The 12,519-nt window shown below is 41.2% G+C and overlaps 1 protein-coding gene across 1 annotated transcript in view; it reads left to right on the top strand.

Annotated features, from left to right (window-relative positions):
* Positions 1 to 12,519, top strand: part of LOC138504722 (embryonic protein UVS.2-like) — a 60,385-nt gene that overhangs the window by 29,391 nt on the left and 18,475 nt on the right. The window contains exons 7-9 of the mRNA XM_069625259.1: positions 5,774 to 5,855; positions 7,767 to 7,894; positions 10,772 to 10,887. Coding sequence (XP_069481360.1) covers positions 5,774 to 5,855; positions 7,767 to 7,894; positions 10,772 to 10,887 — 326 coding nt within the window. The remainder of the gene's footprint in view (positions 1 to 5,773; positions 5,856 to 7,766; positions 7,895 to 10,771; positions 10,888 to 12,519) is intronic.

Here is a 12,519-nt window from a genome sequence, read left to right as displayed (position 1 = left end):
TTATATGATTTGGAAATCATTGCACATGTTTTCACCTTTAGGTTCCTTATTTTAGCAAGACCCAATGATGAAGATCAAGGTATCTCACAATCTAGTGAGATTATTATGCACCCCATGTGAAGTTTGCTGAAATAAATGCAGTTCCCAGTCGCACAAATAGGCACTATTGATTAACAGCTGTAGTAAAGTGGTAAAACCAAGTTGGCATGGATCAGTGGGAGAGTTTAGCAGCAGGGTCGGTTGTACAACATTATTTGTAGGCAGGTGCCTTTGGAGCCACAAACAAGAGTCACCAAAAGAGGAACAGATTTACCTTACAAGCAATACATCTAGACACATTGGGGAGGGGCAATAATAGTGAGTGCTAGGGATAGTTGTGCACAACCCTCTGATGAGGGCAGTGCAACCATCCAAGATAAATGTTTTCAGTAGGGAAATACAGTTAGTCCACACAGATTTCCAAAAAAATACAGTGGTATCTTAAAACATTTAAATTTTACTTGAAATTAAATACAGAATCTTTATAAGCTTAAAATAAGAACTATTAGTGACACACATTGAAATAAAAACATGTTCTCTTTTAAATGAATAATGGTCAAGTAAGACCAAAACCACTTCTAAAATTAAAAAGATAGTCCATTATCTGGTGAGAGATATGCAAATAGGCTAAGCAATCAGAAAAAAGGTGATCCTAGATAACAGTCAAATGTATTATGGTAATCACCATCAGGACCCTATGTGCCAACATTGAAATACAGCCCCAAAACTCATTGTCCTCTATGACAATGTATTACGGGTATTGTAAATGTTCATCATACATCAAATGTAGGACCTAGTGTGGAAGAAAAAGTCAAACATTTAAGAACATAACACAACAAATATTTGGACTCAGAATACATTTAATGGCACAAGCTAAAACTCCAGTTTTGCCGTAGAACTCCAGGGAACATGGGGAGAGCTGGAAAGGAAGAAATATCCAGTGGAAGGGAAGTACCTCAAAAGTGACATTGGTAGAGCTCCAGGTTAGCTCAGAGGTTCACCGTAGAATTAAATGAGAACATATCATGAGACGCCGCTATGACTTTGGGGAAAAGTATATTAAGTACCAATTCTACCTCACAGTTTCAGAGAAGACTGCAACAAATTTCAGGGGATGACAGAGGAGACCCTCTTGAAGAGCTCCAGTGCAGTTGGATAACCAACCAGTCCCAGGAAGAGGTGCTTTCCCATCAATATTTTATCCAAGAGGAGTCTATCTCAAAACGAGATTGAAGGGAATGTACAGAACAATTTAATAGAAGAACATGGATGTCCCTAAGGATAATCACCTTGAATAACCCATTACCCCAGAGCCCAGCTGTAAAATCTTGCAGTTGTGGTTCCCCCCCAAAAAATATTCAGATGGACGAAAAAAGTCAATCTTCTTTGCTAGGTGTGCTGGTTCTATGTGATTTCCTATAGATTTTTTAATCAAGGGAGAATTATACACATTTTCTTGTCTGGCATTTTGCCACAAATGTGTGCAGGGGGAGACTCTGCCCCCCAAGTCTTCACTGTAACCTTTTTTATTCCCTAACCAACCCCCATGTACCTGTGCGGTAAAATGTGTTGTAATAAATGCAATGACATAACCCTTGATGGAAAAAGCTGTGTTGGAATCTACCTATCCTGTGGTTAATAGACCCTGGCCACCCAGGGGATTAAACCCCTTACCAACAATGACCCAGATAGGAAAAAAGTAGAAACATCGGTCTTCCCAGGAGTCGGACCCCTAAAACAGAAGTGGAAGAAATGGCAGAGACGGCTCATTGAATAGGGTGGAACTAAGCCAAAAATATCTTACGTTTCTGAGAAAAAAGGAGGGCAGCCAGCTAGGAGAAAACGGTCAGTTGGAGAATGCAACAGTGGAAGCATTTCGGGTCTGTCAGAAGAATAGGAGAGGTCAGGTATTGTGTTCCGAATATCCATCATGCAACAGTAGCTTCCTACACAAAGGCAAATTACCAAGGTAGTCAAATAAAGAATATAGCAGCAAAACAGGCTAGTGGTGGTCCAGCCATGGAAGGCCTCGCCCGTCCCATAAGGATGGTCCAGGGAGAGGAAAAGAACATCCAGAGCTAAGGTACAGATATTCAAGCCAAGTCAGTATGGCCAAACTTGGCCTCAAAATTCAGCAGCATCTTTTTAGTGGCAACATCGTCCAGCAGTTAAGTATACCTGCATCCTTCCAAGAAAAATCCTGCAGAACTGATGGCAGGGTCATGCACTTCCCTAGATAAACTGACACTAGTATTGGTTTCCATAAACCAGTCATCCAATCACACACCAGGGCATATAACCAAGGTGTTGGCAGCCAACCAATTAAGTTGGCCTCAGAAACTGTCATCCTTTCTGGTCAATCACCACAAGGTGTATAGTAGGGGTTTCAGGGTGAGGGGCTGGTCTAAATGAGTCCAAGCCACTATAGAGGGTTCAGGGTTGGGCACAGATTGATCCCAAGAATGCACAATGGCCATTTTAGGCTGGTCTTATTATTTTGATTAAATAAAGAATCAGCCGCAAACATGAAATGCCTGAGAGCAGGTCTTAAGCAAATACATAGGTTACCCAATGGCTACCCAAAAGGTTCATTACAGTACTAATGCCAAAACTAAGTTACAGTTGCCAGCAGACTACTACATAAAACCCAGCAAGGGGGATATAATAATGTAAGGGCAAAATGGGCTACGTAAAAAACACCCTTCTACTAACAGCCATATGGGCTACCATATTACCATATTCTAAAAAATTGTTGCAATGGCAGCTAGACTTCAATAGAAGTCCCAATGGCCACCAAACGAGTCCAGACATCTGAAAAAGAACAGGGGAAAAAGCAAAATGTTTAGGTATCCCCAATAGGGACAGTTGAACTTCCAAACACTAAATTCTGCCCTTATAGTGAAAAGCCTAAAACGTCATGTCACCGAAGTTGGCCGATGGGCTATAGTAAAAGTGTACTCATTGGTGTGGTTAATGTACAAACTTGAATGATCATGAATCCTGTGTGCATTTCATGTTATCTTTCACCTCGTTACTGATTGATGAATACTTAGTTCAGTATTTACGATAAAAAAAACTGTCTGATTGTGATGTGGAATCCTACCCAAAAGTACCCTATATTTTATCCACACCCAAAAGGAGGAGATAATAATAATTTTGAGGCAAACTATGAAGATGCTTCAAACATATGTCTCTCCTGCAAATGCAAGTAATGTGCTTCTGCATTGATTATCTTGTGATGAAAATGGCAAGCACAGCTAGTACAGCCATGATGTGTGCAAAGATGCACATATTCTGATGCCCTCGGGCCAACCTATGTAATTTACAGCAAGGACCATGCTGACTCTTAGGTTCTATCTTTCTGTCCCTGCAAAGCAGTGATACGCACGGCTGCTCTCCTATATGCATATGCATTTCCACCCCACAAACAGGTGTGGACAATTTATTTTAAAGGGAATCGATTATGGGGTATTTCTGAAAACCTGAATAGGTGGAAACATTTCCCACTTTAGCTGCAGTAAAACCAGCATTTTGCTTGTTTTACCAACCGTTACTGCATGTGATATTCCTGAAGCGAATAGTAGTAGGCACCTAATCACCCCTTTAGTTTGCAGTGTGCATTTTCTGTCTCCTTCTCATCAACAATATGACCAGAAATTGCACGTATTCATTATCCTCTCGCCCTCACCAACAGGTATGTTGGCACAGAACATACTGATAACACTTTAACATTATGTCAAGATCCGGTCCATGTGAAATCCGAATAGATATCTACCCTGACATTTCATACTGCTCCTTTCTGCACCACACTGCAATGGCTGTTAAAGGAGAGCAGCAAGGCTCTTTGTTACTGGACATTACTGGACAGAAAATGTCTTTGGGCTGTGACATTCAAGCTACAGATGAATGAGAGAACTTAAGACAGAGGCATCTCACCAAGGTGACCAGCCATGTTTTTAGAGGCATATATGATTATTCAATGCATCCTGCAGAAATGTCACCATAATACAGAGGGGTCTTGTCTGTAAGTGACGATGTAAGCAAATGCAAATATGCTCTTAAAGTGGTGCTGGGGACTCTTCCAGTGTGCTTATTATTTTATATTTTGTATTAATTATTATGGCTTGTGCATACTGTAATGCATGTTCAGGTTCAACAGCACTCATTCAAATCAGTGAACATCATTCAATGATAAGCTTTGCCTTAGTGCTCACAGAAGAAACAGTTCATTATTTTAAATCTGAGCATAATCCTTTCTATCTATGAAGGACATTTAGAATGTTCATATTCTCTGCAATTAGCTAATACAAATGGCAGTGATTAATTGTATAAACACTTGAAACGGGCTATTTTACAAATAATGCAATGTTCATTTCGCAGGAACACTTCCAGTATGCATTAGAGCCTTAATAAGAATGTTACACATGTCTTACCGAGCAAAGCACATTATCAAAACCTAGAATAAATAAATAACTAATTTTCAGATAGAATTATTTTTTTGAGTATGTACAGTCTGCATATTCTTGTTTTTTTTCTTTTGATATAGCCCTGTAAGAAAATGAAAGCAGCAAATAGCACTGTTGGGGGTTTCCAGGTATAGTTTTATAGGAGGTGTGTCTGGATTTCATAGTTAGAATGTCTGTGCCATGTGTCGAGACATCCTTAGATAATTCTATATACAGAATGGGAATAGTAGCATGGGCAACAGGCAGGCTAGTCTCTCATGAGATGTGGGTATATGAGCATTCAAACCACAGTAGCTCTCTATTTACCATTCTATTTAAATTGAAAGGAATGCCAAACGTACACTAAAATGTAAATTTGGAAAGTTTGTTAATCAGAACACACGGTCCTGCAGAGCAACCTCCTTACCTTAAATTTCAGAAATCAAAACATCTTAATATAATACACCCTTGTATTAGGGTGTATTATATTAAGATACAGAAGATTGTGGCAGAAGCAGAGTAACATGCAGTGGCCGATTCACGTTCCTTTGACTCCCATAAACACTCTGTGTAAAACTGAAACGATAAGGATTGTGATCAGCCATCTGCCGCTGTCAGTTATGCACCTGTGGAAGGTCGGCAGTAGCATAAATAAGAATGTGGAAACCCGTGAAAAACTTGATGAGAGACCCCTGACATGCCACCACAACTAGCCAAAAATGGGCCTTTGCTTAATATGGGGGTGCTTGTTTAGTGTGAGGCCTCTGCAACAAAGGAGCAGCACGGGTGTGCATTATGTCCCTAGATATCACAAGCCTTAACTTTAGTCAATTTATGAACAATTTAAACAATCCATCATTTCAAGTTATTTCATCTAAGTGGGCTCACCACATCATGATGCACCCAGCAGCTATTGTGAGTGGTTGTACTTGATCTCTCACTTTAGAATTGAGTAGCTCTATACATTAATAAAGCTACCCATAGTGAAAATGCTTCTGGCTCCAAAGAAGATGAAGGCAGGCAATGTTTGTTTATATGAAGTAAATAGATATATATTATGTGTCAAAATGTTCAAATGTTTCAATAAATATATGTATTGACCAGGAGCAAACAGCAAGTCACTTACACAAATTGGTACTAGCATCTGCGATAGAAATACACACAAACAAAACTGATCAGGGTACAAGGAGAGTACACAGGTGTGAAATGCTCAGTTCCTTATCTTTGTAATGCAGTATTATCTTGTTTCCCTCCTTCTCAGACTTAGTTATTTGTCTTCATTTTGACAGGTGACATGGGCAATTTCATCAAAATAGACACCGATAACTTGGGCCTGGAGTACGACTACTTGTCCTTGATGCACTACCCAAGGTAAACCTTGGCTGAGAGACTGGCACTTTTCAAGTGTATTGTTCGAGGTTTTCCCCTCACAAATAGTCATGCATGTCTATTAGTCAATGTCAATTACATGATATAAGAAGCTCTGCGATCCAGAATATTATGTTATGTTAAGATTTGTTAATGTTGTGCTCAAACCTAAAGGCATACGATAACTGTAGAAAAATTATGAAGTGTTTTACATGATTAAGGAAGGGACTGCAAATGAAATGGAAAAGTTTATGAATGCGCCTACCAGTTTTGAGGCTGGATCAGGGATGGAGATGCAGCAAATAGATGACGGATTAAGGAAGGAGATGTCTCAATGAAGTGTGAATCCCAGTGTGCAATGAGAACAATGGGCCAAATTATGAATCTGGTGGTAATTCGGCAGTAAATTCAACACATTACTGCCAACCTGTTTACCATTACCACCACTTGGTTCTGTGGGTTTCCCACAGGACTAGAAGTGGTTGAAGGGTGCTGGTAATCCCCGTTTTTGGAGACCATATGACTCCATAGGGATTGTGGCACCGATTTTTGACCAGTGGAGGATTTAATTTCAGCATGATGCTGGAGGAAACTCCCCCATGTCAAGTTCAAACTTGTTGTTCGGCAGTGCAGTAATGGAATTACCACGACTTTTAATACACAATGCTGAACTTGTGACCCAATGTGTTAGGGATGAGTGCCAAGAAGCAAAGATAATCCCAGCTCCATAGTGTTATGTGGTAGGTTGAGGGTTTTCCATTGGGCATACCTAGCTGGTAAGTCGGTTGCTGTGCAATAAAATTCATATACACAGAGAGTGGAGTCTACATTTCCTTCCCTCGGTTCTTGCACCAGTCGTCGTCAGGTATTCACCACCGGTGTATGTCATGGAAAGGCTTTTTTTCATTTCTATCTTGCACTTACTGATTGCAATATGTACCAGTCACCTTGCACACTCATTATAGTCAGTGCCACCAGTGACAGCTAGGCCACATGCAAGACATGGGCGTGAAATGCACACCTGTGAATGCCTTCCATTTTTCAGTTTAATGCACAGAAGCCAAAATTACTGTATTGTTAACAGAAGGAGAAGGAAGAAGGGTCATTTTAGAAGAGAGGAATTATAAGTGACCAGTTGGTCATTGGGCCTCATTACGAGTTTGGAGGTAGCCATGCTGTTTTTAGCAGCATGGCTACCCCCAAACTCGGGTCTGGGTTCGGGTCCCGCGAAAGGGGACTTACTGGGACATTCCAACCTTGGAGGGCCTGTTAATTCCCTTTCGCGGTACCCGGTACGTCCCTGTTCCCATTGAGCCCCCATAGGGCTCAATGGGAATGGGGAGGATGCTAACAATGGGCCCGTCATTAACGGGCCCGTTGTTAGAATCCTGTACTGCAAGAGTGTCCCGCTCTGCACGTTTGGTCTGGCCAGGCGTACAGAGCGGGACCCGCAGCAGAACTCGTAATGTGGCGGCCCGGTATGAACGGTGCCGGTCCCTTACCAGCACCGTTCATACCATGGCCGCCATGGATGTAATGAGGCCCATTGCATTGTTGTTAAGTAACTTTCATCTAAGCAAAAGGACATTTCTCCATGATGCCTTGAGATACTGGAGCAACCCCTTTGTTCACATAAGGTCCCAATCCACTCACAGCTCCTTGCAGAATGTTTAAAATCCAATATCAAGGATGCAAAACTGATGGTTAATCTGTCAGTGGTTCTGAGTATTCTAGTCAGAACTGTGGTGGGATGGGCAGGCAATAATAAAGGAACAGATCAAAGTAATGATTGTCTGCAAAGCCTACTTATTTCCAGGTTAACGAAATAACTGAACATATAATATGGTATGGCACTCCAGTACAGACCTACATCACTGCAAACCATTTAATGGAAGGCTATTTTCTTATCCCCAGCATTGCTTTCAGTAACACTTCAGGGAAAGCAACCATCATCCCCAAGCCAGATCCCAATGTTCCAATTGGACAGAGATACGGACTCAGCAATCTGGATCTTGCTAAAGTCAACACCCTCTACCAGTGCGGTATGTATGTATGCATGTATGTGCGCATAAACTGTTTGTATAGAACACTCATACACCTCAAAAGAATCTTTGGCACTAGGGGAACACTGTGGATACAGCAGTTGCAAAGCAGATAGTCCGATTATGAGGCAAATAAGAAGGTTTTAAGGCATTTCCTAGATTTCAAATATTCCCTTTATGGTGCAAGTGGACAGGAAGTGTGTTCCAGTGCTGTACGGCAAATGTTTCGCCGCCTGCTCTATATTTTCTATTAAGGTGAGGTCAGCAAGTTGATGTGAGCAGAACTTTCTTTAGAGATTATGAGGAAAAATCGGATCAATTAGAAACCCAGGGCCACAACCCTCACATGCCTTGTGGTCAAAACAAATGTCCTTAAAAATGATCCATTTGTCCATTGGGAAACCATGTGAATTCCTCAGAGCTGTAGAGACATGGGCTCAAATACTCAGGCCCATCATCAACCTGGCTGCAGCATTTTGCATTAATTGTAAACACCTGATGTCGCCTTTAGGGAGTTCTCGGTAAGACATGTTACAATAGTCTAGCCTGGATATGAAGAAAGGTATCAGTGTGTTAGGATTTTTAGGATGGGGAAATGGGAAAAGAGAGTGGGGGTAATTCTAAAATATATTGAAGTCTAAAATGAATGAATGCATAAAAGCAAGGTGCAATGCTTTCAATCGTTCATTTTATTTTCCAACCTATTTTCTTGCACACAAGGGAGCTAATTTTCTATTTAAACTTAGATTGCCCTGATAGGGTAACTGACGTTTGCCCTTACGTGCTATCAGTTCCCCTCCAGATATGTTCATAAATTGCACAGCAGAGAGCAATGAGCAGTGTAAGAGGCGGCGGAAGCCTCCTTACACTTCTCTATTTGCACTCTGTAGTGCAAATAGAGTAAATGCTGCCTGCCATCCATATACACATGGCTGGTGGCATTTACAATGTTTTCTTATGGAAACCACCGGTGGTTTCCATAAGAAATCAATGGTTTCACACCAACATGATAATCTCATACTGGTGTGAAACCAAATTGATTTTGAAGACGGAGGGCAAATGGAAGGCATACATGTAATTCCCAATACGCCCCACCCTCCACCTTCAATAACTATGAGCATCACTGGAGCATGAGTGGAGGATTAAGCCAGTGTTCATTTATGCTGCAGGGGCATTGAAAATTCGCTCTAAGCCGAAGGAGGGGCATAGAGTGAAGACATCAATGCTGCCATGCTTTCCTTCTTTGTCTTGTTCTTTAAACAAATGAATTCACGTGGGTTCAGCCTTGCATCATCACTTACTAGTGGCAGGTGGATTCCATAGTAATCCTTAGTAACCACCACCTGAAAACCATAATGTGAAGTCAGCATTTACTTTTTGGAAAACAACGGGGTGTAAAGGCAATTTCACATTGTGTTACTCTTTACTTTGGCATTCTGCCCTACAAAAGCTGAAACTTGCATTTATTTTTTTCAGAATTACCCAAGAATACTACTCCACAGGAGGAGATACAAATGCATGTTTGAGTATCTGTTCTGATTTGTAGTCCATGATTCAATTTATCATCAATAGGGCCCCTAACGATTCTTTCCTCTAATGAAGGCTTGGATGGTAGTCCCAAGGAATCTGACCAGGATATCACTTTTGATAGGCTTGAATGTGAGCCTACATTTGTCCATCCAGATTCAGACTTGAGTCACATATCTAGAAAGCATGCAGCTAAGGTATCAAGCCCCCCTTTAAGTTGAAGGAGGGCTTTAAGTGTCACCAGCATACGATCAAACAGCATCTCATGGCTTCTCAGTAAACATCCCAGAGACTGTGAATAAAGATTAAATAGGAAATGGGGCAAAGAGGATCCTTGAGGAATGTCACAGTCCATAAATCTGAAAGGGGACAAGAAGGATGAACGTGTCACAACTGATTTCCGATTTATACACAGATATGCAGATATGCAGCTTGCGTTTCTGAATGCATCCCTGTCCAGGAAACAATTGCAATAAGCTCAAAATGCAGCCATTCTCATGCTGTCACCCAAGCACACTTTGATTCTCTCTTATTGCAGAATCTATTTAAATAAACAATAATGCAATCCTTTCCTGCAATGAGATATGCAAATCTTCTCCTGCTCTGATTTTAAGTCACCAGATAGATGACAACATACATCAGCATTGTCTAAAAATTACATCTAAAGAAGGTTATTTTCTGTGCACCAAAATCATAAAATGAAAAAGAAGTAAGATTTTCTCACATTCCCTTGGGCCACTATTAGTCGACCTTAAAGGGCCCATTGGGAGAGATTTACACAGGCTCTGGGAAATGTGAGCAATTTACACTACCATTTCATTTTGTGAATTTGAAGCATTTATCTCATGTGTAAATTGCACAGCTGTTGTAACTACTTTTGGGAGCAATGCTTCCTTCCTTGAATGGACAATATGGGGTTACAACATATCTCTACCTGGTCTAGTAAAACTATCCCCTCCTTTCAAAACCATTTATTTTTTTCCTGGTGAAGTAGAAGTATAAAAGGTCATGGCCGTTATCCTAATTTGTATAGGTCATTACACTGCCACACTTCTTCTTTAGCTTAAACTGTAAGACCTCCATCTGTAAGATATAGAACTTCACTTCAAAGCACGCTGGCAACTTTTTCTATTTGTGGTCCATTCCCCACTAATTCAGACTATCTTGGCGGTTCCCATATCTTTTTTCTTGGGGCCTGGAGGTTGTATCACCCCAAAGATCTTGCAGGTCAGTTGGCACTCTACCAGTTTGAACAGCATGTGCATATCTCACTTTTGTATGCGTCTTTGAAAGGGCTCGTGTAATAACTTAAATTTTACAATGTTTTTCCTTCTCAATCTTTGCTTGCAGGTGTGTGCAGTAGCCGATATTCTACCGCGACAGGCACCCTTGTGTCATCCAACTATCCGTCTGCATACCCAAACAACGCCAGCTGTGTCTATCTGATCCGAGTCCCATTTGATAAGGTAATCATTTAAGGAAATGTCAACCAATATACATCAAGCATTTCAAAGCACGGATCACAAGTTTCTTTGACAGCAATCTGAGCAGCCTAGAGGTGGGTGCTCAGTCAGCTTAATGGTCTTGTGTCTAGTACCTGTTACCATCTTAAACTCTTAAGATGGTAACAGGTACTAGACAACAATCTGAGCAGCCTAGAGGTGGGTGCTAGGGTGATAAATGTAGGCATTCTTCAGATTACATGCTGGCTAACTGGGTTACAAACTTGCTTACTTGATTACAAGCTGGCTAACTGGCGTATATAGAGTGACAAATAGTGAGTGAACATAATTTTCAACCAGCATTTCTATTTGGGTCTTCTTGGTTGATGTATCTAGGCATCAAGTCAGAGTGGAGGGAAGTACAAGGCAAGGCAATGGAAGTACTCAGTCTCCCTGGGCTCTACTTATGAACTCTTTCAAACATGGATGCAAGCAAATAAGCTTTCCCTCAACAGCTCCTAGACAGAACTCATAATGCTAGGCAATGCTACTCAGCTGAACAAGCTCGATCCAAAGTATCTCTCATTCAGAATTACAGAATTGCAGACTGCTATATCGTCACTCAGCACAAGGTCAAGACACTTGGGGGGGGATTTCTGATCAAGAGCTATCCATGAAAAGTCAGCTTAATGGTCTTGTGTCTAGTACCTGTTACCATCTTAAACTCTTGGCCCATCTAGAGTCCTTTCTTTCATCGGCTAATTGCACCATCGTTGCGAGGGCCATTATAGGAGCCACATTGGACTATTGTTTCAGTCTTCTGCTTGGAAATTCTAAACCTGACATGAACTGTTTACAGGTGATTCAAAATAATGCAGTACGTAAGGTTGCAGGTCTGCAAAGGAGAGAACATGTCTCGGCTGCCAGGAGAGCATTACATTGGCTCCCTATTCACAGTCGAGTCACCTATCGTGTTATGTGTATCACACACAACTGCATTTCTGGGCAAGCGCCCAAGTATTTGGCTAGCCGCATTTCATGCCTGGTGGCTCCTAGAGTTTTGAGACCTAATAATACTTGCCTTCTTGAAACCCCAAGATCTCATCTTACCTATGCGAAGCAAAGATCTTTTCTGCATGCTGCTCCACGGATCTGGAATACCTTTCCTTTGGATCTCAGATCATGCACTAGTCTACATCCTTTCAAACACAGGCTGAAAACCTTTTTATTTGAGTAAACCACTGGAGTGTTCCAGCCTGTTCCATCTCCCCGACTCTTTCTGATTTATGTTTTTTGTTGTTCTGTCTTCATTGGCACCCGTATGCTTCTGGGCTTTGTCTTGCACGTGGTATGAATAAATAAATAAATGGGTCTCATTATGCATTTGGGTAATACGGCTGTAAATCCACAACATTATCATCAAAATTGATTACTCCTATGGCCACCTGGTCCCTTGGAATTAAACAGAGTTACTAGAGTTGACAAGAAGCTGTAAAACCCCATTCCTGTAGTCCATTTGACCAAATTGGGATTTTTTCTGCATTTCCATCAGTGGTAATTTTACTCTGGTAATGTCACTGATTTCTTGTGGTAAAATCGTGATTTGCCTCCAGCTTTTTGGTGGAGGTACATCCTTCACTTAAACAACAGAACTTG

This window comes from Ambystoma mexicanum, chromosome 11, assembly GCF_040938575.1.
Source record: "Ambystoma mexicanum isolate Mex_15411 chromosome 11, UKY_AmexF1_1, whole genome shotgun sequence".
NCBI classification, from domain to species: Eukaryota; Metazoa; Chordata; class Amphibia; order Caudata; family Ambystomatidae; genus Ambystoma; species Ambystoma mexicanum.
Note: the sequence above shows the minus strand (reverse complement) of the source record. Positions and strands in the feature narration are given on the sequence as shown.